We start from the raw sequence: 27640 nt of genomic DNA on the forward strand, positions 1-27640 counted from the left end.
TGGCGTCTGATTGGATGAAAGCGTCACTCCGTTGCGGCCCCGACTTCAGGGATTTGCTGCCACAGTCCTGACGGGCAGCTGGATGCCGGCGTGTTTGTTCTTTGCGCCCGCGGGGTGCCCTTTAGGGCGGCGGAGGGGGCGAAGCAAACCCGACCGTCCCCCAATCCCTAGCTGCCTTAAATCCATTATGGGGCCGGGACTTTGGAGCGTAAGGACTAATGGAAACCCTGGAAAGATCACGGTCCTGAAAGCAACAGTTCCCATAAGACTGCGGTCGCGCAATTAACGGGCTCCTCTGGGACTGCGCTCCACTCCTAGCCTACTTTGCAGGGTTGTTTGCGAGGACAAAAAGAAAACGGGAAACCTCGGGGCTCTTTTTCCCCTTCCTGCAATGCATTTCACCCCGGGATTTGCAAAGGCTCGACCGCGAGCGGCAAGAGGCTTCCCTGCGCCCGCTGCCCGGGAGAGCACGTGTGAACGCCGCACACGGATCGAGGAACGGGGCGGGGGAGCAAGCGAGCCGGCCGCAGCTTTTCCCGGGCTGTGAAGCCCGGCAGCCAATGGGAACGCGGGTCGGGCGGGAGAAGGCGGGGGTTCCGCTGCCCCGCCCTCCGGCATGGAGCAGTCTCGGCGGCCGCGGGCGCTGCTTCGGCTACTACGGAGCTGCTACGCGGAGGTGCTGCCCTTGGAAGCCGCCGTGCGGGGTCTGCAGGCGGGCGGCCCCGGGCCTTGGGAGCCGCTGGTGGGAGCCTCGGACCCCCCGAACTACCGCGACCTGGTGCACCGCTGCCTGGTGGGGCTGCCAGCCCAGGCGCCCCCTCCTCGCTTTGGTTTGCAGCAGGTACGGGGGAAGGGGGTGTCGCTCTTTGCCGGTGCTTTGCCCGACGGGCGGAGGGCAGTGTTGCAGAATGGTTAGAGCGCTGGAACGACCTGGGCGGCATCCATTGTGGTCAGCCTGGCTTCCCCTTTAAAGAGGAGCAAACGCTCGCAAACGACGAGAGCCTGCTTCTTCCTACCCAGGCTGGTTTCCCTTTCAGAGTTGTTGTGAGGATGAAATAGGGGAGATGGAGTTGCCAGCTCCAGGTCGGGATATACTTGGAGATGGGGAGGGGTGTGTGGTTAAGGAGCAGCAGTGGCATAGGAGGTTAAGAGCTCGTGTATCTAATCTGAAGGAACCGGGTTTGATTCCCAGATCTGCTGCCTGAGCTGTGGAGGCTTATCTGGGGAACTAGATTAGCTTGTGCACTCCAACACATGCCAGCTGGGTGACTTTGGGCTAGTCACAGTTCTTCTGAGCTCTCTCAGCCCCACCTACCTCACAGGGTGTTTGTTGTGAGGGGGGAAGGGAAAGGAGATTGTAAGCCCCTTTGAGTCTCCTGCAGGAGAGAAAGGGGGGATATAAATCCAAACTCTTCTTCTCTTCTTCTTAAGTAGGAGAGGGACTCCAGTGGGTTATAATTCTGCAGCGGCCACCTTCTAGCGTGGCCAGATTCTCCAGGGGACTACTGATCTCTCTTGCCTGGAGATAAGTTATAATAACGGAAGATCGCCAGCCACCCCCTGGAGGTTGGCAACTTTAAGGGGAGATCTGCATGGGCTGTGCTGAGCACCCTTTGGACAAAGGACAAGAGAGCAATCAAATAAATAAATAAAGTTTTAAATGAATGTTTTTTTATCCATAGCCAGTCTTAATCAGCAGCTAGCTCGGGTCTTTAAAATTTGATCAGCCACGGCATATATGTATTTTTGGTTGTTATTAGCCCCTGAGATCATTTGCCTGGAACGGACTTTGGCCATAGATAGTAAATGTACTTATATTTATTTTTTCCCGTCCTCTGAGGGCTAGAGCTTTGCTTTCAACTGGCTTGTTTGATCTTTTGTGTTTTATTGGGAAAATATTTTGTTCTTACAAGCAGAGCTTGATGATAAACGAGACAGAGTCACTCACAGTTGCTTTAAAAAGATAACAACTTGACTAGCTATGATAATAGGAAAAAGGTTACAAAAAGATATATTCTTTCTATCAGTTACAACCTGCTAGCTGGTGAAAAAGGAGACTACAATCTGCACGTGCTCCTCTTATGTGTGCCTAGAGCAAAGGCAACAGGTTAGCTTTATAACATTTGGTCATAGGTTCTAGACGACTTGCTAGCTATGTCTGACTAAACGGACCAATGGCTAACCCATTGACCGTCTCGGAAAAGCAGCGACCTCAGTATGTATTTAGCATACAGACAGTCAGCTCTTTCCTGACTCAATTGGATGACAAACTTGCCAAATTTCACTGTCGGCTGCCTCAAGCAAGTTCTGGAAGAGGCAGCGTGGCAGTTATCGAAACACATTTTGAAGGCAGAGGAAAAGGGAGGTCTTCACGTAATTATTACCCCACCCCTCTCCAGTAACTGGAGCTGGGAGCTGCTGCTTGTGTGGTTGATGGTGTGTGGTTCCCCCCTCCCCCAGAACTGGGGTGCTGTGTGGTTTCTGGGCTGTATGGCCGTTTTCTAGTAGCATTTTGCCTGCATCTGTGGCTGGCATCTTAGGAGGATAAGGGGAGATCTGCATGCACTTTTCTCAACATCCTTTGGAAGAGGGGCAGGACAGAATTTTTTCTCTCTTTCTCACAATACTAGAACCAGGGGGCATTCATTGAAAATGCTGGGGGGAAGAATTAGGACTAATCAAAGGAAACACTTCTTCATGCAACGTGTGATTGGTGTTTGGAATATGCTGCCGCAGGAGGTGGTGATGGCCACTAACCTGGATAGCTTGAAAAGGGGCTTGGGCAGATTGATGGAGGAGAAGTCGATTTATGGCTACCAATCTTGATCCTCCTTGATCTGAGATTGCAAATGCCTTAACAGTCCAGGTGCTCGGGAGCAACAGCAGCAGAAGGCCATTGCTTTCACCTCCTGCACGTGAGCTCCCAAAGGCACCTGGTGGGCCACTGCGAGTAGCAGAGAGCTGGACTAGATGGACTCAGGTCTGATCCAGCTGGCTTGTTCTTATGTTCTTATGACAGCAATCAAATAAATAAAAATGGTTTTAAATGAATGCTTTTATTCATGGCCAGTCTTAATGCGCAACTAGCTCAGGTCTTTAAAATTTTGTTAGCCACTGTGCTTATTTGACTGGAACAGCCTTCGGCCCTAGACAATAAACGTACCTGTATTTATTTTTTCCCCAGTCCTCTGAGGGCTAGAACTTTGCTTTCAATTCACTTGTTTGATCCTCTGAAGATGCCAGCCACAGATGCAAGCGAAACGTCAGGAGAGAATGCTGCTAGAACACGGCCATACAGCCCGGAAACCAGACAGCACCCCAGTGATTCCGGCCATGGACAATATTTTGCAGAACTGTCAGGGACGGCACCTGGATGATTGAAGTGCATTATTAACCTTGAGTTAAGGCCATATAAAATGGAGATGGTGATTGTATCTAGTTCAGTCATGGTGAACCTCTGGCATGGGTGCCAGAGGTGGCATTCGGAGCCCTCTCTGTGGGCACGCGCACACAGAGTTCATCGTGTGGGGGTGGAAAATCACACACACACATATCTAGGCTGGCCTGGGCCACTGAGCACAACGTGCGTGCACCGTGGTGACCAGGGAGGACTCGACTGGCGGACCTGGTGCCTGTGCTCCAGGTGGCTGCTGCCCGAGGGGTGGGGGCGCAGAGGAGGCAGAGATGCCAGAGAGGCATGGAGCGGTGTGCACGGGGCTTGCTGGAGGCTAGAGCAGGCTGGCCCCATCTCGAGTGCGGGGGAGGGGGGCGCGGAGGAAGAGGGAGAGTGGATTATTTTGTCAGATTCGTATTTCTGTTTGCGTTACCGCTGGTTGTCAGATTGGTATTTCTCTTTTTATTAGCTGTTATGCATACTCTTTTCTTACCCTGCTGAAGGACTGATTTGAATTTGGGTCGATATCATTCTTTCTTTTTTGCTTACAGCTTGTGGGTCTCCGCGATGTCGTCGAAAGGGTCATTCACAGGGCCTGTGAGAAGCAGAAGAAGAACGTCCTGGCTTTTGGCTACTCTCTGTTGGAGGAGAACAAACCCCCTTTGCCTGGCTTGCCCAATATTTGTAGCTTTCATCCGAACAACATGACAGAAGCCATTTGCCAGAGCGTTCTCTGGGAAATGGTGCTTACCAGGGTTGGGGACGAGCTCATGATGTACCTGTTGGAGCACTGTGCACTGTTCATGCTGGTTCCTCCTAGTTGCTGCTACCAGATCTGCGGGCAACCTATCTACGAGCTCACTGGGGGGACCACAGCAGCCTCTCCTGCATTCCTTAGGCAGATGTACTCAGTGCCATCCCATAATGCTTTATCTCGGTACCTGCAAGGAAGGCTTCCGTCTTGGAAGCATTACCTAGGAAAGGCAAAATGGCGGAAGCGGAAATCTGAAATACAAGGACGGGGCCCACAAAAAGCTTTAGACGGTCGTTCTTTGTATTCTTCTGTGGCGGGCCGGAACCCTACAAATAGCGAGTCAGTTACAAAGATCAGTGACTATCCGTTGAGCCAGCGAAGACCCGGTTGGCATTGCAGTGCGGTAGCGTTCGTAAAAAGGAAACGGGAGAATTCCCACGAAATTAACAGAAAGAGACTGAAAATCAGGCCAGCGGACAAAGGGTTCGGAAAGCAAACACCTATCTCAGCGCACAATGTTCAGTTCATTGGAGATAATGGGAGTGAGGAACCTGGAGTGAGTGTAAGGTCATGTTTGGCAGATACGGTAACGCCCATGAAGGACGTTCAGGAACGTGAATCTGGAGCACAAACCTCTGGCACGCCTTCCGTGGCTCTGGGAAATCACAAACTAGTTTGTGGTAAGGCCCTAAAGGTAGATAGGGAAAAGGAAACACTTCAAAACACCAAACTTGACACACAGATAGGAAGAGGTGTTCTTAGATCTTCTCCTGGGCAGAAAGTAACTGCAAATAATCTTACTGTGGATAAACTCCTTAAAAAGAACGTTTGTCGTTCAGCTGGCGAAACATGCCTGCCGGGAGAACTCAAGATGTGCGATCTCTTGTATTCCAGTCGGCCGCGGGAAGAGCATTTCCCTGAATGGTTTGTACTGAATCGCTTAAAGGGGTATCAGTCAGGAGGACAAAAGCTTGTGGAAACTATCTTCTTGAGCAACGAGGTGCTTCAGCGGCCTGTCGATCCCTGTCCCCCAAATCACCGTTGGAGGAAGAAGAGACTTCCGAAGCGTTACTGGAACATGAGGGGCCTGTTCCAAGAACTGCTGAGGAACCACGCCAAGTGTCCTTATCTAGCGGTGTTACAAAGGAATTGTCCGGTTTTGGGGGCAGGCAAAATTGGTCTAAGGAAACAGGGCGAGAGCTTATCAAGGTCCCGGCAGGCTGGCACTGAAAATTTGCTCAGAGGCACATCGAGTGGTTTGTGTCCGTTTCCAGAACCATCCGGTAGTTTGAGCCGAATTGGTGAACCCGTTGAGTTGAGTGAAGAAGAACGTGAGGGGTCAACTCCTGGGGACTCCTCCAGGGCCAATTTCCTGGAGCTCTTGAAGCAAAACTGCAGCCATTGGCAAGTGTATACCTTCCTGAGGGAGTGTCTCGAAAGAGTGGTCCCTGCAGCCCTTTGGGGTTCCAGCCACAACAAATGTCGCTTCTACAAGAATGTCAAAAAGCTCCTCTCCCTGGGGAAGCTGGCCGCTTTTTCTCTGCGCGAATTGACGTGGAAAATGAGGGTGAACGATTGTGCTTGGCTTCGTCTGACCAGAGGTATGGAGGGGGGTGTCTCCTAAGGGAATGAATTGTTGATTTCCATCAAGCAATTTAAAGGGCAGCGTTCGTACAGAAAGTGGTGCGTAGGTTGTATGAACTTGAGCAGGCAAAATCTAACCCAATAGAGATGAATGATGAGCTGAATCTGGTTGTTTGGATGTAATCCCGGGATCGTGGTCCAAGGGAAAAGAGGCCATATATGAATCCTCTGATCAACCTAGAATTTTTTTTCCAAAAAAAAAGTAATAAGATCTTTTTTGAGATCAGAATAAAAAGGAATGTAATAGGACAGTGGTGGCGAACCTTTGGCACTGCAGATGTTATGGACTACAATTCCCATCAGCCCAATTGGCCATGCTGGCAGGGGCTGATGGGAATTGTAGTCCATAACATCTGCAGTGCCAAAGGTTCGCCACCACGGTAATAGGACATGCCTGGTAGTTTCAACATTACAAGAACAAACGTGTTCTTGAAGCAGAACTCCACAGTATTTCCCCCACAATGAGCAGGAGGTAGGACAGAATGGCCCAGAGTAAAATCTGAAGTGATTACATTAATGGCCCTCGAAATAGTGGTTCATAGAATCATAGCATTGGAAAAGACCTCAAGGGCCAATTGGCCATGCTGGCAGGGGCTGATGGGAATTGTAGTCCATAACATCTGGAGTGCCAAAGGTTCGCCACCACGGTAATAGGACATGCCTGGTAGTTTCAACATTACAAGAACAAACGTGTTCTTGAACCGGAACTCCACAGTATCTCCCCTACAATGAGCAGGAGGTAGGGCAGAATGGCCCAGAGTAAAATTTGAAGGGATTACATCAATGACCCTCAAAATAGTGATTCATGGAATCTTAGCATTGGAAAAGACCCCAAGGGCCATCAAGTCCAACCCCCTGCAATGTGGGAATACACAATCAAAGCACTAGTGAATTAAGAAGTTGGTCTAACCCAGGTGTCCCCATCCTTTGGACACATTTGGAATTCTGACATGGCACTGTGCACACAGCAACAAAATGGCTGCCACAAAATGGCTGCCGCAGGAGGCAGAGTCAGCCACAATATGATTGGTGCAGCTTAACTTCAGTTGACACAGCGCCGATCCTTGTGCTGCGGTGACAGCTGCAGCCTAAACAATTTTTTTAAAAAAATCTGCACAGCAAGATACCTGGCCCCACCTGCTTCCTTAAAAACACAAAGACAGGTGTCAGGAAGCACAACAACTGAGACCCGTCGTCTGGCCAACAGCAGGATTTTGATTATCTCTTGTTTATTTATATCCTGCCCTTCCCAACAGGGCTCAGGGCGGCGAACATCAATATAACCAGATAAAAACAATACTATAAAACAATGTATATGAACGTTCATACCAATTGAAACTTACATCAGTAAATCAATAAATAAGCAGATGGCGTTAAAACCGCATAAAAGACACCCATGGGAGGTTATGATGTTCCAGTCAGGCCAGCTGGCAAGATCTAAAAGCCTGGCGGAGGAGCTTGGTCTTACGGGTGCTCAGACCAGGTGCTCAGGAGCAGCAGCAGCAGAAGGTCATTGCTTTCACCTCCTGCACGTGAGCTCCCAAAGGCACCTGGTGGGCCACTGCGAGTAGCAGAGTGCTGGACTAGATGGACTCTGCTCTGATCCAGCAGGCTAGTTCTTATGTACAGGCCCTGCGGAACTCACCGATGTCCCGCAGGGCCCTAATCTCGGTTGGGAGCTCATTCCACCAGGTTATCAGGCATGTGTGTAAGCCTTGCAGTTGTTTTTTTTTTGCCTTCAAATGCATTGTTAGCCTGTGTGTCCACTGGGTTGGGGGCAATGGGCTGGTGGTATCATGGCCGAGGACTGGAACCTACTCCCCGCCCCCAACTATCCCCCCGCCGCATCTTCCTGTAAAAGTTCCTACTCTTCCAGGCTAAAGGGCTGAGGCACTCCTGCTATCGTGTGGGAGAGCTCTGCCTCTTTGTTAGCTGAGATGCCTCAAAGACCTCCCTTGCAGCTTTCCCTTGTGCAGATATGGGGCCCTGTAGGATTGTTTCATATTGATGTCATAATAATAATTACTCTTGAGAAGATCACGAGTACAGAAATCTGGTCTCCAGCGCTTGCTCTCTGCTCCTGTATCCTTTTCGTAGAGAGCGGCCACTCCGTTCCTGCCTCGGAACACTGTTTTCGTACAGCTCTGCTCTCCAAGTTCTTGTGCTGGCTGATGGACTCCTATGTGGCAGAACTCCTCCGGTCTTTCTTCTACATCACCGAGACCATGTTTCAAAAAAACTTGCTCTTTTTCTTCAGAAAGGCTGTCTGGAGCAAGCTGCAGAGCGCCGGAGTCAGGTATTTTGCAACGAGAAGGTTATCTTGTGCTTGCCCTACCCTGTTAGTATTCTAAAGGGTTTTTTAACAACATGACTGTAAAGTGCTATCAAGTGACAGCTAGCTATGGCAACCTGTAGCGTTTTGAGAGCAAGAGACATTTGGAAGTGGTTTGCCATTGCTTGCCTGCACGTGGGCTGATAGAGTCAATGCTTGACTCTCGTAACCCTTTCTTAAGTGTTCAGGGTAATGCCAATCACCACTTTGGGGTCAGGAAGGTATTTTATTCCAGGGCAGGTTGGCCAAGGATCTTGAAGATTTTTTGCCTTCCTGTGGACACAGAGCAGGGGTCACTGAGGTGTATGTAGAGGGAGGTAGTTATGGATTTCCTACATTGTGCAGGGGGTTGGACTAGATGATCCTTGGGGGCCCCTTCCAACTCTATGATTTTGTGATTCTCTCATGGTTGCCGAGATGGGCTTAAGAATGGCATTGCTGTTTGGGAAATTGACATTCGTTTCTTCTAGGAGCCATCTTGCGGCAGTGCACCTTCGCCCCTTGTCGAAGGAGGAGCTCAGAATCCTGCAGCAGAGAAAGCACATCCCTTTGGCGGCAAGGCTCCGCTTCATCCCCAAAATGAATGGGCTGCGGCCAGTAGTGAAACTAAGTAGTGTGGTGGGAGAAGGAAAGTTCTGCAGGAAGAGCAGAGATAAAAAGGTAGCTCTCTTGTCAGTCTGTTCACTGAGCCCAAAAAGAGGAGGGGACAGCCTATTAAATCTAACGAATAATAATAATACCATGATTTGAAAACTGAGATACAGTGACTATGGTACAAACCAGCTGAGGTTGTCCCAGTGATAATCGACCCCCTGGGCGCCATTCTGAAAACACTAAGGTGACACTTAAAACATCTTCAAATCCCCCAAATCAACATCTGTCACATTCAGATGTTGGGATTCACACGAATACAACGCCAGTACATTACAACTTCCCTGGGCCCCCTCCGCACACGCAAAATGCATTTTCAAACCACTTTCACAACTGTTTGCAAGTGGATTTTGCTATTCCGCACAGCTTCAAAGAGCACTGAAGGCAGTTTGAAAGTGCATTATTCTGCATGTGCGGAATGAGCCCAGGATTCTGGGTGAGGCTCAAATTGTAACGAAAGGCCAACAACCTGCTATGGAACGGACAGCTGTGATATTAAACAAAATTAAATAATAATTTCTGGGCAGGTGCCTGTGCCTTTAACCAAAACTTTTTGTGTGGTGATGCCGCAAATCTATTCCTTTCTGAGTTGGGCTGTGTTCATTTATTTGAGTTAGCCTTTTATCACGACACCGGCATATAAAGTTCTAAACACGTGTCTCTTGTAGTTGCAGGCCTTTAACGAATGTGGTTTGCTGTGTAAACTTGTTTTTAAATTATGTTTCTTCAGGTTCAGTATTTCAACACTCAACTGAAGAAATTATTCAGCGTGCTTAATTACGAACGAGTGAGGAATCCTAGCCTGCTTGGCTCTTCTGCCTTTGGGAGAGATGATATCTATGCCGTGTGGAAGAAGTTTGTTCTGAAAGTTCTGGGATCAAATGCCCCAATGCCTGCGTTCTATTTTGTCAAGGTACTCTTCCCTTACATTTTTCTCCTCGGCCTTCTTCTGAGGCAGCCGGCAGTAACTCCTTTCCCGATAGACCCCCTCAAAGAGCTTTACGCTTGGAAAGGAACAACTTACTGGTTGTCTGTTGCTGAAAAAGTGTTTGGCTCTCAGCCCTAGCTTGACTGTCTCAGCTCTGGCTCCAGCTTGGTGGAACTCTGTCAAAGGAGGCCTGGGCCGTATGTGACCAGGCTCAGTCTCTCTGGGACTATGGTGGAGGACAACGACAGTCCCTCTCTAGCTAGCCTCCCGCCCCCGTCCCTTCTCTAGCCTGGTGTAGTGGTTAAGAGTGGCAGATTCTTATTTGGTGAACCAGGTTTGATTCCCCACTCCTCTACATGAAGCCTGCTGGGTGACCTTTGGCCAGTCACAGTTCTCTCAGAACTCTCTCAGCCACACCTACCTCTCAGGGTGTCTGTTGTGGAGAGAGGAAGGGAAAATGAGTTTGTGAGCTGCCTTCAGTTTCCTTACAGGAGAAAAAGGTGGGGCGTAAGTCCAAAACTCTTCTTCTTCTTCTAGAACAGTGGTTCTCAACCTTCCTAATGCCGTGACCCCTTAATACAGTTCCTCATGTTGTGGTGATCCCCAACCCTAACATTTATCCATTTTACAGATGGAGAACACTGATGCAGAGAGTCTTAGGCGACCCCTGTGAAAGGGTCGTTCGACCCCCAAAGGGGTCGTGACCCCCCAGGTTGAGAACCAGTGTTCTAGAACTCTTCTTTTTTTAATATGGGGATCATTCAGTTTTTTTACATTTCAGATTTTTCCCCAAACTTGTAGGGGGGCAAGTTTGGAAATCTCCCTTTCTCCATCCCTCTATCCCATCTCTCCATCCCTCCATCTCTCTATCCCTCCCTCATCCCTTCCTCTTTCCCTCTATCCCTCCTTCCTCCATCCATCCATCCATCCATCCATCCTCTAATCTATCATCTATCTAATCTATCATCTAATCTATCTATATTTAATACGGCCCTGATCCCTGGATAAAATGGAGGAGCTTGTTGGGGAGCAAAAGCATGGTATCATCCTGCAGAAAAATGTCTCAAGTGTGCCTCCCTCGTCTGTGGATATCTAAATCCATGAATTTTATTATATTTTGTAGACCACCTTGAGTGTAACTATAGAAAGGTGCGGGAGGGTATAAATACTTTAAATAAAAATAATAAATACAGTCAGTAAATATTTGGGCTGCCTTCTGATAAGTAGCTGTGAGTTTTTCAAAATGGGATGGAGTGTTGCGACACTTGAAGTTTTCATGCTAGTCCCAGCTTTTTTAAAAAAATTATTTATTATTTAAATTTATAGACCGCCCAATCCCCGAGGGGCTCTGGGCGGTGCACAACACTATCTATATACAATATATAACAAGGGTCACAATAGTGACCATATATACTAAAATCCATTAAAAACCATTAAAACCATGTAAACAGCGGTCAAAAACAGTAACAATAATAATGACGTCCCGTAACCCAGTTCCTTTAAAACCACCCCAAAAAGAAGGGAGCAACCAAACTCCTCCCTAAAAATAACAATAAATATGCAAGAACAAATTATAAAAAATAGGGAGCAAGAGAGCCAAGGAGCAAAGCAAAGAAGGGAGGGCGAGGGGGGGGGGCTCACCTCAGCAACTGGACACTCCAAAGGCCCGGCGGAACAACTCAGTCTTACAGGCATTTTGTGGGCTAGATCCAGTGGTGGGATTCAAATGATTTAACAACCGGTTCCGGTGGTGGGATTCAAATAATTTAACAACTGGTAGTTTACAAGCATCGTTTTAACAACCGGTTCTGCCGAAGTGGTGCGAACCGGCCGAATCCCACCACTGGCTAGATCCCAGTAAAGAATAACGTGTTTCTTCCCTCTCCCACAGGCTGATGTCCATAGGGCTTATGATACCATCCCCCAAAATAAGCTGGAGGAAGTGATCTCAAAGATCCTCAGTCCCGATGGCAAGACCAGCTACTGTATCCAACGTTACGCGGTGATCACAAGGACCAGGAACGGGCAGATCAAGAAATACTATCGCAGACACGTACGGCCGGTTCTGCTCTGTCTCTCTTCTGTGTTATTGGGTCTCTTTTCTGTTGTCCTCAACGGAGAACTGAAGACGAATAAGTTGCATCCTCAAAATATGCCCGAGTTAGTTTCCCACAAATTATCCCGAAGAGATGGGGGCTACCGATCATGATTCAATCAGAAGACATTCTCCTTGCTTCACCTGAGATGTTGTTTTTCTTCTTCGGTTTGGAGTTTCGCAACATTCCTGCAGTTGGCAGAGATCTCACCTGTCTTTCCTTTTCCTCAGCACCTTCCTGGAGGAAAGGAACGGAGGTCTGTCCATTGTGCCGTGTGGTCTGTGTACCAGATGATTGAGGCTGGGTGCTCGCCTCGCAGCTGAGCAGGGGCGTAGAGTGGTGGCACACTCCTTAAAACTGGTGGTCCTCACCACAGACATTCTCCAGGTTAAATTTTTTAGCTAGCCACCTAGGATGTAGCGTCTGCATAGAAGAGGTGCATTTAAGTAATGCTTTGCTGTAGAAGCCGACTGTAAGCCAGGCACTCTCATTTCTATGTAGCTTTGTTTTCCTGAACACGTAAAGATGCTCTTATGATGAATTGAACCATTGGGTCTGTTGTGTTCGGTATTGTGTTCGGTATTGTCTGCTCCAGCTGGAGTTGAAACAATGCATGAGGCAAAGTGTTTTATATCAGAAAGGAGGCAGCTGTCCAACTTTGGGCAGTGATGTGATTACTAACTTCAACAAATCTCAAATAGACGCTTCAAAGGGAGATTACTACGTGAGAGAGCCGAACCTGAGCTCATTCAGAAGTTCAGAATAATGGACTTCCTTGGAGCTGAATAGGGGCATAGGATTCTCACCTTAATACAGATCCTAATTCTCTGCCCCTCAGCATTTCTCTCTTGCTCTGATCAAGTTGATCTCATTTTGCATTGTGCATCCTGACCCCTTTCTTTGCAACACCCCTCCATCCTTCTGATTAGGATATAAGGGTTTGGAAATCCATACTCTGATTTGTATCTGACAAAAGGGGGCTTTGGCTCTGGGGAAACTTATACCCCCAAATCTTGTTTGTCTCTTCTCAAATCTGGCTCTTTAACAGACAACAATATTTTAATTTGATTGCCTTTGCAGGTATCCACTTCACAGGACTATATCCGAGATATGAGATGGTTTGTTCATCATCTTCAACAGAGCACCTCACTGCGGAATGCAGTAATAGTGGAACAGGTAGATGTTTATGAACTACTCCCTTCCCTCCACCCCTCTGCATGTAAGGGGTGGTGACCCGGCAGTCATGCATAGGCAGGGGTTGGGGGTGGGACCAGCTCCTGCTTTTTCCTCCCTACATGCTCAGTGAATGTGTCGGGCTCTGTATATAGGGTGAGATTATCCATGTGTTCCTTGCTATGTCTTGTTAAAAGCTTTCACGGCTGGAATCTGGTATTTGGTTTGGGTGTTTTTTAATACCAGTAGCCAGGTTGTGTTGATTTTCAGAATCCCTTTTTGTTGAAACTGTCCTGATGTCCTGGTGAAACTGTCCTGGTGTTTGTAGATTTCAGTGGCTTCCCTGTGCAGTGTGACACAGTAGGTATCCTTGAGGATTTTTCTTTGGCCCCTTCCGCACAGGCAAAATAATGAGTTTTCAAACCACTTTCACAACTGGGGTGTTGTGTGGTTTCCGGGCTGTATGGCCGTGTTCTAGCAGCATTCTGTCCTGACGTTTCACCTGCATCTGTGGCTGGCATCTTCAGAGGATCAGATCCTCTGAAGATGCCAGGCACAGATGCAGGCGAAACGTCAGGAGAGAATGCTGCTAGAACACGGCCATACAGCCTGGAAACCACACAGCACCCCAGTGATTCCAGCCGTGAAAGCCTTCGACAATACACTTTCACAACTGTTTGCAAGTGGATTTTGCTATTCCGCACAGCTTCAAAGAGCATTGAAAGCAGTTTGAAAGTGCATTATCCTGTATGTGCGGAATGAGCCTTTGTTTGGGTTTTTGATTGCAATGTGTACAGTCTTGAGAAAATAATAGTTAGTGGCCCGTGTGAATCTGTATTATTGCTATTTTCATCTTGCTAATTTCTTAAACATTCAGATGTGTTTGGTGGCGGGGGGAGGGGTTGGCTCACGCTTCTGCTTTGCCACAGATGGGCAATGCTAGAATGTTCCTGATTTAGCTGTAACAGATAATCATTTCTAGCTTATATCTTCTTCTTTTTAATTTAGAGTGTTTCTTTGAAGGAAAGATGTTCCAACTTGTTTGAGTTTTTCCGGCAGTTAATCTATACCAGTATCCTGAAGATCAAGAACAGGTAAAGAACTTCTGTTTTCCTGTATCATATGCATTTGTCAAGGAATAAGGAGGGCTAACTAATGTAGTTTCCTGATGTGCTTTTAATTGTCTCTGTTGAAAAGGGTATAAATGGAATCCCCTTTGTACTTTTACAAAGCATTATATTTAGGGCAAAAGCGAAGGAGGAGTAGTGGTAGTTTGGATTTATATCTCCCCTTTCTCTCCAGTAAAGAGACTCAAGGTGGCTTACAAGCTCCTTTTCCTTCCTCTCCCCACAACAGACACCCTGTGAGGTAGGTGGGGCTGAGAGAATCGTGACTAGGTCACCCAGCAGGCTTTATGTGTTGGAGCAGAGAAACAAATCCAGTTCACCAGATAAGCGTCTGCCACTCAGGTGGAGGAGTGGGGAATCAAACTCCATTCTCCAGATTAGAATCCACCTGCATTCTCCAGATTAGAATCCACCTGCAGCAGTGGCGTAGGAGGTTAAGAGCTCGTGTATCTAATCTGGAGGAACCGGGTTTGATTCCCTGCCCTGCCGCCTGAGCTGTGGAGGCTTACCTGGGGAATACAGATTAGCCTGTGCACTCCCACACACGCCAGCTGGGTGACCTTGGGCTAGTCACAGCTTCTCGGAGCTCTCTCAGCCCCACCCACCTCACAGGGTGTTTGTTGTGAGGGGGGAAGGGCAAGGAGATTGTAAGCCCCTTTGAGTCTCCTGCAGGAGAGAAAGGGGGGATATGAATCCAAACTCCTCCTGTTCTTCTTCTCCTTCTCCTCCTCCTTCTCCTCCTTCTCCTCCTCCTCCTCCTCCTCCTCCTCTTAAGCACTACACTATGCTGGTGAGTTTCCCATTAGTCCTTCTATTGCTTTGGAGATTTTGTAATGTGATCTTTTGTTTCCTAATACTTGCCAGGTACTATGTCCAGAGCTGCGGGATTCCCCAGGGCTCCATTTTGTCAACCTTGCTTTGCAATCTCTTTTATGGAGACATGGAGAACAATCTACTGCATGGTGTGCAGGAAGACGGGTAGGATATCACCCTTCCATAGAGAACCAGCTATTCCCGGAGATGAAAACCAGACACCCACCATCTCAAGGCTTTGCAGACATTAATCTTCTGTTGTGTAACTCTTCCCTGTAAAGACTGCGACACCTAAAATAGTCCCACCCAAGGATGGAGAAGAGATTTTATTCTGCATGTGGGGGAGCCGGGAATCGAACTTTACTCAAACATGAGGAGTCGGGAAGGCCGGGTTCCTTGGCTTTGTGCAGGGGTCTTCAAACTATGGCCCTCCAGATGTTCAGGAACTACAATTCCCATCAGCCCTGCTACTTGGCCATGCTGGCAGAGGCTGATGGGAATTGTAGTTCCGGAACATCTGGAGGGCCGTAGTTTGAAGACCTCTGGCTTTGTGGGAAGAAGATTGCCATATGTGGAAACGGACAGTCCCCGGAAAAGCGTCACTACCTGCTCTTCATAGTGTGGAGCACCCTAGTAACCCAGTGGCTCTCAAATGGAGTCCGGCAGATCACAACCAGGGGTGTGGGTTCAGATGCAGCTGAGTCAAAAGAGAAAAACAAGGTGATATTGGGGTATTTTCAGACTCCCCGCTCCTCCATATGAAGCCTGCTGAGCCAGTCACAGTTCTTCTGAACTCTCTCAGCCCCACCTACCTCTTAAGGTGTCTGTTATGAGAAGGGGAAGGGAAGGTGATTGTAAACTGCTTAAAAACATCAAAAAAGTATGGTATGAAAACCAACTCTTCTAGTTTTGTGAACCTTCTGTGTGCGCAATTGGGGGTCCAGGCCTATGCTTAATAGGCGGTTGTTATTTTTCACCACTGTTGACTCTTACGCTCCCTGAAGTCCTCCAGGGCATGCTCAGTGGACTTGAGAACGGGGTTGGCCTCGCACTTTGTGCTGAGTTTCAGAAAAAGGGGTTGTGGTTGTGTAACCTCTATCTGTGGGTTCTGTGGGGCAGAACTGGGAAGGAGTTGCAAAGAACTAAATGTAAAACAAAATGGTTTACTTCCTTAACAAATAACACTTTTAACATTAACATTTAACATTAACAATTTACAGTCCTTTTTGGTTGCATTTCAAGTCCTTATATTTACAATCTACTGGTAATGCCAAGTCCAATTCTTCCTGCTGGTGGTTGGCTTATGAAGACTTCAGAGGCTTGGTGAACGGGATCCAAGATGACGAAGGTCCCCAAAAGAACTCCCATCAACGACATACATAGCAAGCTCTGAAACAATAAATTCTAACATTTACAATATAGCAAAAAATAAACAACTCCCTTCCCACTAGTTCCCAACAACTTTGCAGTTACCTTAAACAAGGTGTTAAGAGCTTATAAAGAATTAAATCAAGGTCCCAGCCTGGTAGCCTTGCTTCCTGCAACTTCATGAGTTTTTGTAGCCTCCTGCTGCTTTGAGTCTCCCCCACCTTTCTGGGTCAACCCATTCTGAACATAGGGGTTACAGTTGCTTGAGGCCATTGCGTATCAAGTGATCTTCTGTCCTGGCGCACACGGGTCAGTGTATGCACACAGGCCTGCTACGGAGGTGAAGAGTTCAGTAGCATTCTTTCTAGTGCTGTCTACCGTACTGGATGTGATCCCCCTTCCACCACCACCCCCTCCAGCCTTCCCTTCTCCCTGCCCCACAACAGACCCCTTGAGAGTTAGGTGGGGGCTGAGAGCTCTGAAGAACTGTCACTAGCCCAAGGTCACCCAGCAGGCTTCATGTGCAGGAGCGGTGAAACCAGTCCAGTTCACCAGATAACTTGCATTTCTCACTGAGACTAAAGGCAGATCACACAATATGAACTGGGTTATGACGGGTTAGATCCTGCAAATCTATTCCGTCATTGGGGGCACTTTTCCTTCCAGACTCTAGCATCTGGAGAAGGCTCTTTCCATGAGCGATGAGTACCCCCAGAATAGCTCTCTGGGGTACAACCCAGTGGAATGGGTTTTTTCCATATACATAGGGTGGATATACTATTTCATGATGTTGTTTTAGCAAGGTTGTGACTTGGTGGCAAAACACGCACACGAGAAAGGTGGGAAGGCGGAAATTCTACAACTTCGCACTAATGAAAAAAAAATGACAACGTTACATTCCAGAGTGCTGATGCGTCTAACGGATGACTTCCTGTTTGTGACGCCTCACTTAGGAGAAGCCAAAACCTTTTTGAGGTATGTCCTGGGCATTAAATGGGTTTCTGATTCAGAAACGTGCTTAAATCACATACCGGTGCTTTATTTGGGTGGGGAAATTTTTCCGTTTCTAAAGATGGATTGTTTTCTAAAAATTAATAAGCGTGAACAGATCCCACGGTCAATTCAGTGTTAGACGAGCTTGGACGTTTTAAAGCTATATCTAGTGTTTTTCGAGTGATTATCATGAGGACCTGAGTGATATTATTCGTATCTTTCTTCCTGACCAGAGTGTTTTATTGATTAGTAAACAACACAACTTAATGGTGGTGGATAAAACTGGAAATGTATATAATAGTCCAATTAAAAATATATATATATCGTTGGCTGTGTTGATCAAATCAGAGCCAAAGCTGAAATTCTTACTTAACTGTCTCTGTTCTCATGATGAAAAGAATATTGTAATCAGTAATTTAAGTTTAGAACAAGGAAGTAATGTAATGAGGCATTTCCATGACCCCCGTGGACAAGAGTTCTATTCTGTGGGAACACTAAAATTAGTGTCAACAGTTTTAAATGCCTTTTGGGAGTCCTCCCCTAATTTTAAGCCATGTATGGAAACTGCAGTTGTCTGTCCATGGCACACCGACCCTGGAGAGGGGGGAGGGGGGAAATGGTAGGGAAGGAGGAAGGGTGACTATAGTACACAGATGACTACAGTACAGCCTATATTAGCTTGGATCCAGCAGAGCATTCCCATGACCCGACAGATTTCTGGAATGCAACTTTCTAACCTCTCCCTCTCACAAGAGATCCCTGAAATGATGTTCCTCTTTCTTCCCTGAACACCAAGAGCAGTACTTGCTGTGGTAGAAGAAATAAATTCCTCAGAAAACCTACGTTACATGAGTTTTGGCTTCTCAGATATGTGTTTTTATACAAGTAGCGTTCCACAATGTCCGCCTAGCACATTTGTTTGCCTTTGTCCCACGAGAGTACAAAGAAAATGGCACAGAATTTCAACAGAGGATCCTTAAGCAGTTGCCCAAAACTATATTTATAGGGTATTGTGGGTTTTCCAGGTTGTATGGCGGTGTTCCAGCAGCATTTTCTCCTGACGTTTCGCCTACATCTGTGGCTGGCATCTTCAGAGGATTTGCAGGAGAGAGAGGATCCTCTGAAGATGCCAGCCACAGATACAGGCGAAACGTCAGGAGAAAATGCTGCTGGAACACGGCCATACAACCCGGAAAACCCACAATACCCTACGAATATATTTTTGGGCAACTGCTTAAGCTGTGCTGATGGGACCTCAGAAGTCAGAGAGGTAACCAAGAAAGATTTGCAGGAGAGAGAGAGAGAAGATTAGTCACATCAGGGCTAAAAATATCCTGTATCTGTGTAAATGATATTTCTACTTTTGTCTTTCCTGTAATTCAGGACACTGGCCGAAGGCATTCCTGAGTACGGCTTCACAATAAATCCAGCTAAGACTACGGTGAATTTTTCTCTGGATGACGATATCCCAGGATGCTCAGCGTTCAAGCAGTTACCGGCTCACAGTATGTTCCCGTGGTGCGGCTTGTTAATTGATACCCAGACTCTTGAAGTTTACTGTGATTACTCCAGGTGAGTAGGAACCATCTTTCACTTTAGCTAACATCATTTCTGGGAGAAACTTCAGATTTTCATTCCATCAGGCTGTCAATAAAGGACACACGCTTTTCCGAGACCTGTTTTTGAGTCTGGTGAGATAGGGAATGAAAACAAAATATTAAAATACAAGTTAGCTACAACAATTGAGGTGCTGTTGTTGTATTTAGTACAAATATAGATAGATTTAATTGTGTGAGGCCAAAGACCATAGCAGAAACAATTGTCCAGGCAATAATGCATACAACAATAAAAGAAAACACAGCAAGATTAAAAGCAATTATTAAATTGTCGCAACCAGGGCATAATGTAGATCGTAGCAAGTTAAACGCCTCTCTCCGTACCTCATGCTGCTTCTAACTTATTAGTTTTCAGGAGATTACTAAAATATTTAAAAAGGACCCCATCTGAACAGGGCATAGAATTTCACAACCGAAAACAGCGGCAGGTCTACTGTTAACCTTCTAATAAAAGAGGTAATGTCTCCTCTTGATTTCTGTTTTGCAGCAAAAGAATAATTAAAAAGATTTCTCGCCTCAGTAAAATAGGTGCAGTTAAACATCAAGACAGGAATTTACCTCAGATTTTGTTGGCTGCCAGAGCATACATTGACATCAAATAGATGACACAATGATGCTGATCAGATTAAAAATGAATCATTTTCGGGCCCATCTGGGGGGCGTGGCGAAATCCCCTGGTGGGAGTAGCGTTTGGCTATACTGGTGGATTTGCCTTTGCCGGGGCCCGGTGCCCTGGTGGAGGGAGCAGCAGTGGCGTAGGAGGTTAAGAGCTCGTGTATCTAACCTGGAGGAACCGGGTTTGATTCCCAGCTCTGCCGCCTGAGGTGTGGAGGCTTATCTGGGGAATTCAGATTAGCCTGTGCACTCCCACACACGCCAGCTGGGTGACCTTGGGCTAGTCACAGCTTCTCGGAGCTCTCTCAGCCCCACCTACGTCACAGGGTGTTTGTTGTGAGGGGGGAAGGGCAAGGAGATTGTAAGCCCCTGTGAGTCTCCTACAGGAGAGAAAGGGGGCATATAAATCCAAACTCTTCTTCTTCTGATCCGGAGGAACAGGGTTTGATTCCCTGCTCTGCCGCCTGAGCTGTGGAGGCTTCTCTGGGGAATTCAGATTAGCCTGTGCACTCCCACACACGCCAGCTGGGTGACCTTGGGATAGTCACAGCTTCTCGGAGCTCTCTCAGCCCCACCTCCCTCACAGGGTGTTTGTTGTGAGGGGGGAAGGGCAAGGAGATTGTCAGCCCCTTTGAGTCTCCTGCAGGAGAGAAAGGGGGGATATAAATCCAAACTCTTCTTCTTCTTCTGAAAACACCACCACCACCCTCTCCAGCAGTGGGACATAAGAATAGGATGCTGCATTCCTGTGCCCCCCACACACACACGCATACACACACACACACAAGTCTTCTAGGGAGAGGGGAGGGGTCTGTCATCTGGTTGTGGCCATCCCACCCTGGGGGAGGGGGAGGAGAGAGGGGAGGGGGGAGCGAGAGGGCATGGTTGATAAGGAAAAATCTGGTTGAGTCGAGGCTGTTTTGTACCAGGAACGGCTTTACAGAATTGCTTGGATTGAGGTTTGCTGAAGTTCTCTCTGCCTCCTGCAGTTACGCCTGTACGTCTATCAGGGCAAGCCTCTCCTTCAACGCGAACAGCAGAGCCGGGGCGAACATGAGACATAAACTCCTTGTGGTCCTGCGACTGAAATGCCACTCCTTATTTTTAGATTTGCAGGTAATGGCGGGCAGGATTCGAGTTTTGGGACTGGAGCGTTTCAAATACGAAGTCAAATCTCAAGCCCCTTCCGCATGGGCAGAACAATGCGTTTTCAATCCACTTTCCACACGCTTTGTGCGAAATGGCAAAATCCACTTGCAAACAATTGTGGAAGTGGATTGAAAGAGCAGAGGGGGCCTTAGTCTGTAAAGCAAGGTTCCCCAACAGGGTACCCATGGGTGCCACAGCCCCCCCCCCCCCAGTCAGTGGTGGGATCCAAAAATTTTAGTAACAGGTTCCCATGGTGGTGGGATTCAAACTGTGGTGTAGCGCCAGTGGGGCTGGGCTGGGCACGACGGGGGCGTGGCCGGGCATTCCGGGGGCGGGGCATTCCTGGGCGGGGCTGTGGCAAGGATGCAGTCACTGCGCCGGTCCTTGGGCAGGAAACGAATGCACGCAGGCGCAGGCTGCCACGCACGCCGGTGCACCTCCTGCTAGACTGCTTCAAGTTCTGCTCGCTACTGCTGAGAGGAGGGGCGTAACGAAGGCAAAAATCACGTGGCAAAATCACCAATTAGTAACCCCCCCTCAGCACACACAAATAATGAGTAACCTACTCTCGGGAACCTGCGAGAACCTGCTGGATCCCACCTCTGCCCCCAGTACTACCCCTGGTGCCTATCAAGCCTTTCAGAAAGCAGGTGGGGCCTTTCTAAAGCAACGGTGGTTGCGGGCTGCCCTCGTGTGCGTAAAAGCCCGTGGATGCAAAAGCAACAGCAGCCACTGGAAGATCAGGAGGACTAGTGGTTTAGTGCCCAATTTAGCCTTTCCTTCTTTTCATTGCCTCTAGTCTTTCATTGCCTCTAGTCTCTAGGAGCAGCAGTGGCGTAGGAGGTTAAGAGCTCGTGTATCTAATCTGGAGGAACCGGGTTTGATTCCCCGCTCTGCTGCCTGAGCTGTGGAGGCCTATCTGGGGAATTCAGATTAGCCTGTGCACTCCCACACACGCCAGCTGGGTGACTTTGGGCTAGTCACAGTTCCTCGGAGCTCTCTCAGCCCCACCTACCTCACAGGGTGTTTGTTGTGAGGGGAGAAGGGGAAGGAGATTGTAAGCCCCTTTGAGTCTCCTACAGGAGAGAAAGGGGGGATATAAATCCAACTCTATTTCTTCTATCAAGCCTTTCAGAAAGCAGATGGGGCCTTTGTAAAGCAACGGTGGTTGCTGGTTGCCCTCGTGTGGATAAAAGCCCATGGATGCAAGAGCAACAACAGCCACTGGAAGATCAGGAGGACTAGTGGTTCAGTGCCCAATTTAGCCTTTCCTTCTTTTCATTGCCTCTAGTCTTTTCTTCCCTTCCTTCTTTCTATAGGATTCCATGCCGTATGACACAGGCCCCTTTCTGCACATGCAGAATAATGCACTTTCAATCCACTTTCACAATTGTTTGAAAGTGGATTTTGCTATTCTGCACACAGTAAAATCCAGCTTCAAAGTGCATTAAAAGTGGGTTGAAAGTGCATTATTCTGCATGTGTGGAAGGGGTCTCAGAAACTAGGATCTGGGGAACCCAGGTTCGAATGCCCACTCTGCCACTGAAACTTGCTGGGTGACCTTGTGCCAGCCTCAGCCCCCACTCTGTCAAGACTTCCAAGAAATACTAGATATGTGATGTGGAGTCAGGCAGTGTCAAACCATCTCTGAATATGGGGTGCTGTGTGGTTTCCGGGCTTTATGGCCGTGTTCTAGCAGCATTCTCTCCTGACGTTTCGCCTGCATCTGTGGCTGGCATCTTCAGAGGATCTGATAGTAGGAATGGAAAGCAAGTGGAGTATATATACTGTGAGGTCAACAGGTGAGGCCCTCTGAATAGAAGTAGCCTGGTATGTGAGTCACAAAGAAGTCTGTAGCCTGGGAGTAACAATGAAGATAGCACGGTCCGCACAGTATATATACTCCACTTGCTTTCCATTCCTACTATCAGATTCTCTGAAGATGCCAGCCACAGATGCAGGCGAAACATCAGGAGAGAATGCTGCTAAAACACGGCCATAAAGCCCGGAAACCACACAGCACCCCAGTGATTCCGGCCGTGAAAGCCTTCGACAATACATCTCTGAATATCTTTTGCCTTGAAACCTCTAGGGTTTGCCAAGTCAGCTGTCACTTGATGGCAGCCCCAGAAAAATCACTGTGATTAATGTGATGGGGGGAGGGGTAACTTTCAAAATAAATAGATGAGCATTAATTTTTCTCCCTTTAATCTTAGATCAACAGTCCTCGAACAGTCTGTGTCAACATTTTCAAAATATTTCTTCTGCAAGCCTACAGGTATGTCTCGTATGCAGCCACTTCCAAATCTTCAGTACCACAAAGTGCCAGTAGGAGGTGCTGTGGATCGGAGAATTGGAATGTTCCAGATCCCAGCGTTGCCTTCTTGACGTGCATCGCGATCGCCTTTTCAAAATGGCTGATCTGGGGTTTTTTGAACTGTGCAACGTTAAAGGCATTCTGACATTTTGACCCTAAACTGACCCAGGAAGGGGAAAGGAGAAAGGGCTGAGGATTAACCAGCCGTGCCAGTAAATGCTAACCCTCAGGGCCAGATTCAATGTTAATGCCCTTCCGTTTTAGTCCAGAATTCATCCAAATCAGCTTGTAGTGACAACGCTGGAGCCGAACAAGGAGCAAAATGTGGGACCAAAAGGAGTCAAATCCACTGTACATAGAGCCAGTCCTATCCAAAGGAAAGGCAGCGTGGTATATAGCCCGATCTTATCAGATCTCAGAAGCTAAGGCTAAATGGGAGACCACCAAGGAAAGCTCTGAAGAGGACGGGAAAGGCAAATCATCTGTGCTTCTTGCTTGCCTTGGAAACTCCTTGCTGAGGTCACTTGCAATGGGACCCACACGTACATCTGTAGATAGAGGCAACCCCAAACATGCGTGTTTGGGGTTGGCTCTATCTACAGATGTACATGTGGGTCCTTTATTCCTGTTGCCTTTTCCTTCCCTCTCTTTTCCTCCCCACTTCTGGCTCCTTGAATTTCAAAATGTCAATCATGAGTGTGTCATTATTTCATAATGCCATATCTGGAAAAAAATAATCTGTCAGAACTTTAACTTGCATTCTTCCGGTGTTGCCCTTAATTAATTAATTTGGTAGATTGGTTGGTTTCTATATCACCCCTCCCCTTGTGGTTTTGGGGTGATTCCCAATAAATTGTATGCTATCATTTATACCAACGTTATGTTCCACATATAATCAAACCGTAACTATCAAGCAATTTCTAATATTTCACATAGATTAAAACCAGTTTTTTTCCTCACTTATTTCCTTCATTTGTTTGTTCGCTCTTTCTTTCTTTCTTTCTTTCTTTCTTTCTTTCTTTCTTTCTTTCTTTCTTTCTTTCTTTCTTTCTTTCTTTCTTTCTTTCTTTCTTTCTTTCTTTCTTTCTTTCTTTCTTTCTTTCTTTCTTTCTTTGAATTTTAGGTTCCACGCATGTGTTGTCCAGCTTCCCTTTAACCAACAAGTTAAAAATAACCCCAGTTTCTTCTTGAGGATCATCGCAGATTCCGTGTCATGCTGCTTCTCTATTTTGAAAGCTAAAAATCCAGGTAGGTGTGAAAAATGTCTTGAAAGCTTAGCCCAGAATTCCCCTCACTGAGTGAGATTGCTGAAGGGTTTTTTTTCTGAATCATTTCTCTCGCTTTCCCGCCATTCCGCTGAGAATTGAATTCCATGTTACTTTACTGCAGCTCTTCAAGAAAAAAAATTCCAGAAGTATGTACACTCCACACAGTTGGAGAACCTTCTCCCAACTGTGGCATTAGAGCCCAAAATTGTAATAGGCCTTCAGGGGAACGCGACCTTTTCATGAAGAAGAAGAAGAAGAAGAAGAAGAAGAAGAAGAAGAAGAAGAAGAAGATGAAGATGAAGATGAAGATGAAGATGAAGAAGATGAAGAAGAAGAAGAAGAAGAAGAAGAAGAAGAAGAAGAAGAAGAAGAAGAAGAAGAAGAAGAAGAAGAAGAAGAAGAAGAAGAAGAGACTCAAAGGGGCTGACAATCTCCTTGCCCTTCCCCCCTCACAACAAACACCCTGTGAGGTAGGTGGGGCTGAGAGAGCTCCAAGAAGCTGTGACTAGCCCAGGGTCACCCAGCTGGCATGTGTGGGAGAGTACAGGCTAATCTGAATTCCCCAGATAAGCCCCCACAGCTCAGGCGGCAGAGCTGGGAATCAAACCCGGTTCCTCCAGATTAGATACACGAGCTCTTAACCTCTTACGCCACTGCTGCTTCTGCATAGCTCATGGCACGGTGGCAGCTGAAGTCGTCTAAAATGTATACCTCTGTTACCTGCATCTCTGTATTCATCTCTGCTCATACCCTTTGAGGATGGGAGAAGAAAAAGAAGGCGGTTGAAATCCAGTTTTGGTTCCTGGAAGCGATCGCAAGCTGAGACTCAGTTTGCAATCTTGAATTTCGTCGCCACGCTTTGAGTTGCCCATCGCCTGAAAGACCGACAAAATTACTGAGGTGCAAACTGACAAACTTCCTTTGTCAGAAACCCCAACAGGAGGTTTGCCTTCTGAAAGTTTATACCCTGAAAAGCAGCAGTGGCGTAGGAGGTTAAGAGCTCGTGTATCTAATCTGGAGGAACCGGGTTTGATTCCCAGCTCTGCCGCCTGAGCTGTGGAGGCTTATCTGGGGAATTCAGATTAGCCTGTGCACTCCCACACACGCCAGCTGAGTGACCTTGGGCTAGTCACAGCTTCTCGGAGCTCTCTCAGCCCCACCCACCTCACAGGGTGTTTGTTGTGAGGGGGGAAGGGCAAGGAGATTATCAGCCCCTTTGAGTCTCCTGCAGGAGAGAAAGGGGGGATATAAATCCAAACTCTCCTTCTTCTTCTTGCTGGTCTTTAAGATGCCATAGGACTTGACTTTTGCTCTTGCTCTGCAGACCAACACGGTTACCCACCTGCATTAATTTTCCCTTGTGTGCACTCTGAAGTTGTAGAATCATAGAGTTGGAAGGGCCCCGTAGGGTTCTTTGGTCCAACCCATTGTACAATGCAGAAGATTCAGTACTGTGCCCCCCACACCACCCCACTGACGTCTGCTCCAGGTTCAGAAGATGGCGAAGTCCATTAAGTGGATTACCTTAAACTTCAGTGTGTGCTTTAAACCTCAGTCCTGCATGCCTTCAAATCCCATGTTCTGCCATTGAAGGCCCAGATTCCAACAAGCTTTAGACGATATGTTTCAACTTTAATCTCTTTCTTTCTCCCATAGGGATTACTTTTTCTGCAACCAACCCGTCAATCCTGCTTACATTTGAAGCCATGCAGTGGCTCTGCTATCATGCCTTCAGCGTCAAACTGGCTCATCACACTATTATTTACAAATGTCTTCTAATGCCACTCAAACTTGGTAAGTTTTTCTAAACCATAACTTCAGTCCTTTGTGTGTATTCTTCTCCCCCGATGCCCATGATCCCAGAAGAAGAGTTTGGATTTATAGGAGAAGAAGGAGAAGAAAAGAAGAAGAGTTTGGATTTATATCCCCCCTTTCTCTCCTGTAGGAGACTCAAAGGGGCTTACAATCTCCTTGCCCTTCCCCCCTCACAACAAACACCCTGTGAGGTAGGTGGGGCTGAGAGAGCTCTGAAGAACTGTGACTAGCCCAAGGTCACCCAGCTGGCGTGTGTGGGAGTGTACAGGCTAATCTGAATTCCCCAGATAAGCCTCCACAGCTCAGGCGGCAGAGCTGGGAATCAAACCCGGTTCCTCCAGATTAGATACACGAGCTCTTAACCTCCTACGCCACTGCTGCTCCTGTGCACTCCCACACATGCCAGATACCCTGCCTATCTTTCCTGTAAGAAGACTCAAAGGGACTTATACACTCCTTTCCCTTCCTCTCCACACAACAGGCACCCTGTGAAGTAGTTGGGGCTGAGAGAGTTCTGAGAGGACTGTGACTAGCCCAAGTCATCTAGCAGGCTTCATGCGGAGGAGTGGGGAAACAAATCCACTCACCAGATTAAGAGTCCTTCAGGTAGTTTTTGTAGGGTTCAAAGAAGTAAAGATATTGATAGAACTGAGAGCTGGAAAGAACCAACTATTAGCCACAGTTTCTAAAGGGGATCTTCTTATTCATTCATTCATTCATTCATTCATTCATTCATTCATTTATACATACTGCCCTATCCCCAGGGGGCTCTGGGCGGTGCACAACAAAATCAATACAAACAAGTTAAGGGCAAACCATACAATTAAAACAACAACAGCCCATCAAAGTTCAACATCAAAACATACTAAATTTTCATTAAAACAGCGGTAATATCATAAAAGGCACCCGGTGAATCCTTTCCTTTAAAACCCTCCCCTAGGGAGCAGTCCGACTCCTCCATAGGAGGATGATCTTGATGTAATCGAACAGGGGCGCCATACTCAGCGGCTGGTCCCTCCAAAGGCCCGGCGGAACAACTCGGACTTACAGGCCCTGCGGAATTCACCGAGATCCCGCAGGGCCTGGACAGCTGGAGGGAGAGTGTTCCACCAGGCCGGGGCCAGGGCTGTAAAGACCCTGGCCCGTGTGGAGGCCAGCCGTTTCACGGAGGGGCCGGGGACCACCAGTAGGTTTGCCTCTGCTGAACGCAGAGGGCGAGTAGGGGCATCTGGGGTAATGTGGTCCTGCTTTATAGCCTTCCAAAGTGGCTTACATCATTTTATCTTCAGAACAACTCTGTGAGGTGGGCTAGGCTGAGTGTGTCGACTGGCCCAGGGTCACTCAGGTAGTTTGGATGGCACAGGGCAGATTTGCACCTGTATGCGATCGCAAATGGGCGCCGGTGGGGTTATTAATATTATCTTGACCTTATCTTGTCCTCCTATGGATTAAAAACTGGTTGATAAACAGGAAACAAAGAGTGGGTGTAAATGGGAAGTTCTCACAATGGAGAGATGTAGGGAGTGGTGTCCCGCAAGGATCCGTTTTGGGACCAGTGCTCTTTAACCTATTCATAAATGACCTGGA

General features: G+C 47.5%; 1 protein-coding gene across 2 annotated transcripts; it reads left to right on the plus strand.

Annotated features, from left to right (window-relative positions):
* Positions 1-607: 607 nt before the first annotated feature.
* Positions 608-26025, plus strand: TERT (telomerase reverse transcriptase). 2 transcript variants are annotated; one of them, XM_048508615.1, is made up of 15 exons: positions 608-841; positions 3946-5749; positions 7890-8088; positions 8595-8784; positions 9506-9688; positions 11595-11756; positions 12880-12975; positions 13981-14066; positions 14964-15077; positions 17184-17255; positions 18657-18845; positions 20613-20620; positions 22870-22931; positions 24094-24218; positions 25895-26025. In XM_048508615.1, the coding sequence occupies exons 1-14, from the start codon at positions 617-619 to the stop codon at positions 24124-24126; spliced, it is 3423 nt and encodes a 1140-aa protein (XP_048364572.1). In that variant the 5' UTR covers positions 608-616; the 3' UTR covers positions 24127-24218; positions 25895-26025. The 2 variants fall into 2 exon arrangements, with proteins under 2 accessions (XP_048364572.1, XP_048364571.1); XM_048508614.1 differs by lacking the exon at positions 20613-20620.
* Positions 26026-27640: the final 1615 nt, after the last annotated feature.

The sequence above is a fragment of the Sphaerodactylus townsendi genome, linkage group LG09 (genome assembly GCF_021028975.2).
Source record: "Sphaerodactylus townsendi isolate TG3544 linkage group LG09, MPM_Stown_v2.3, whole genome shotgun sequence".
Lineage (NCBI taxonomy): Eukaryota > Metazoa > Chordata > Lepidosauria > Squamata > Sphaerodactylidae > Sphaerodactylus > Sphaerodactylus townsendi.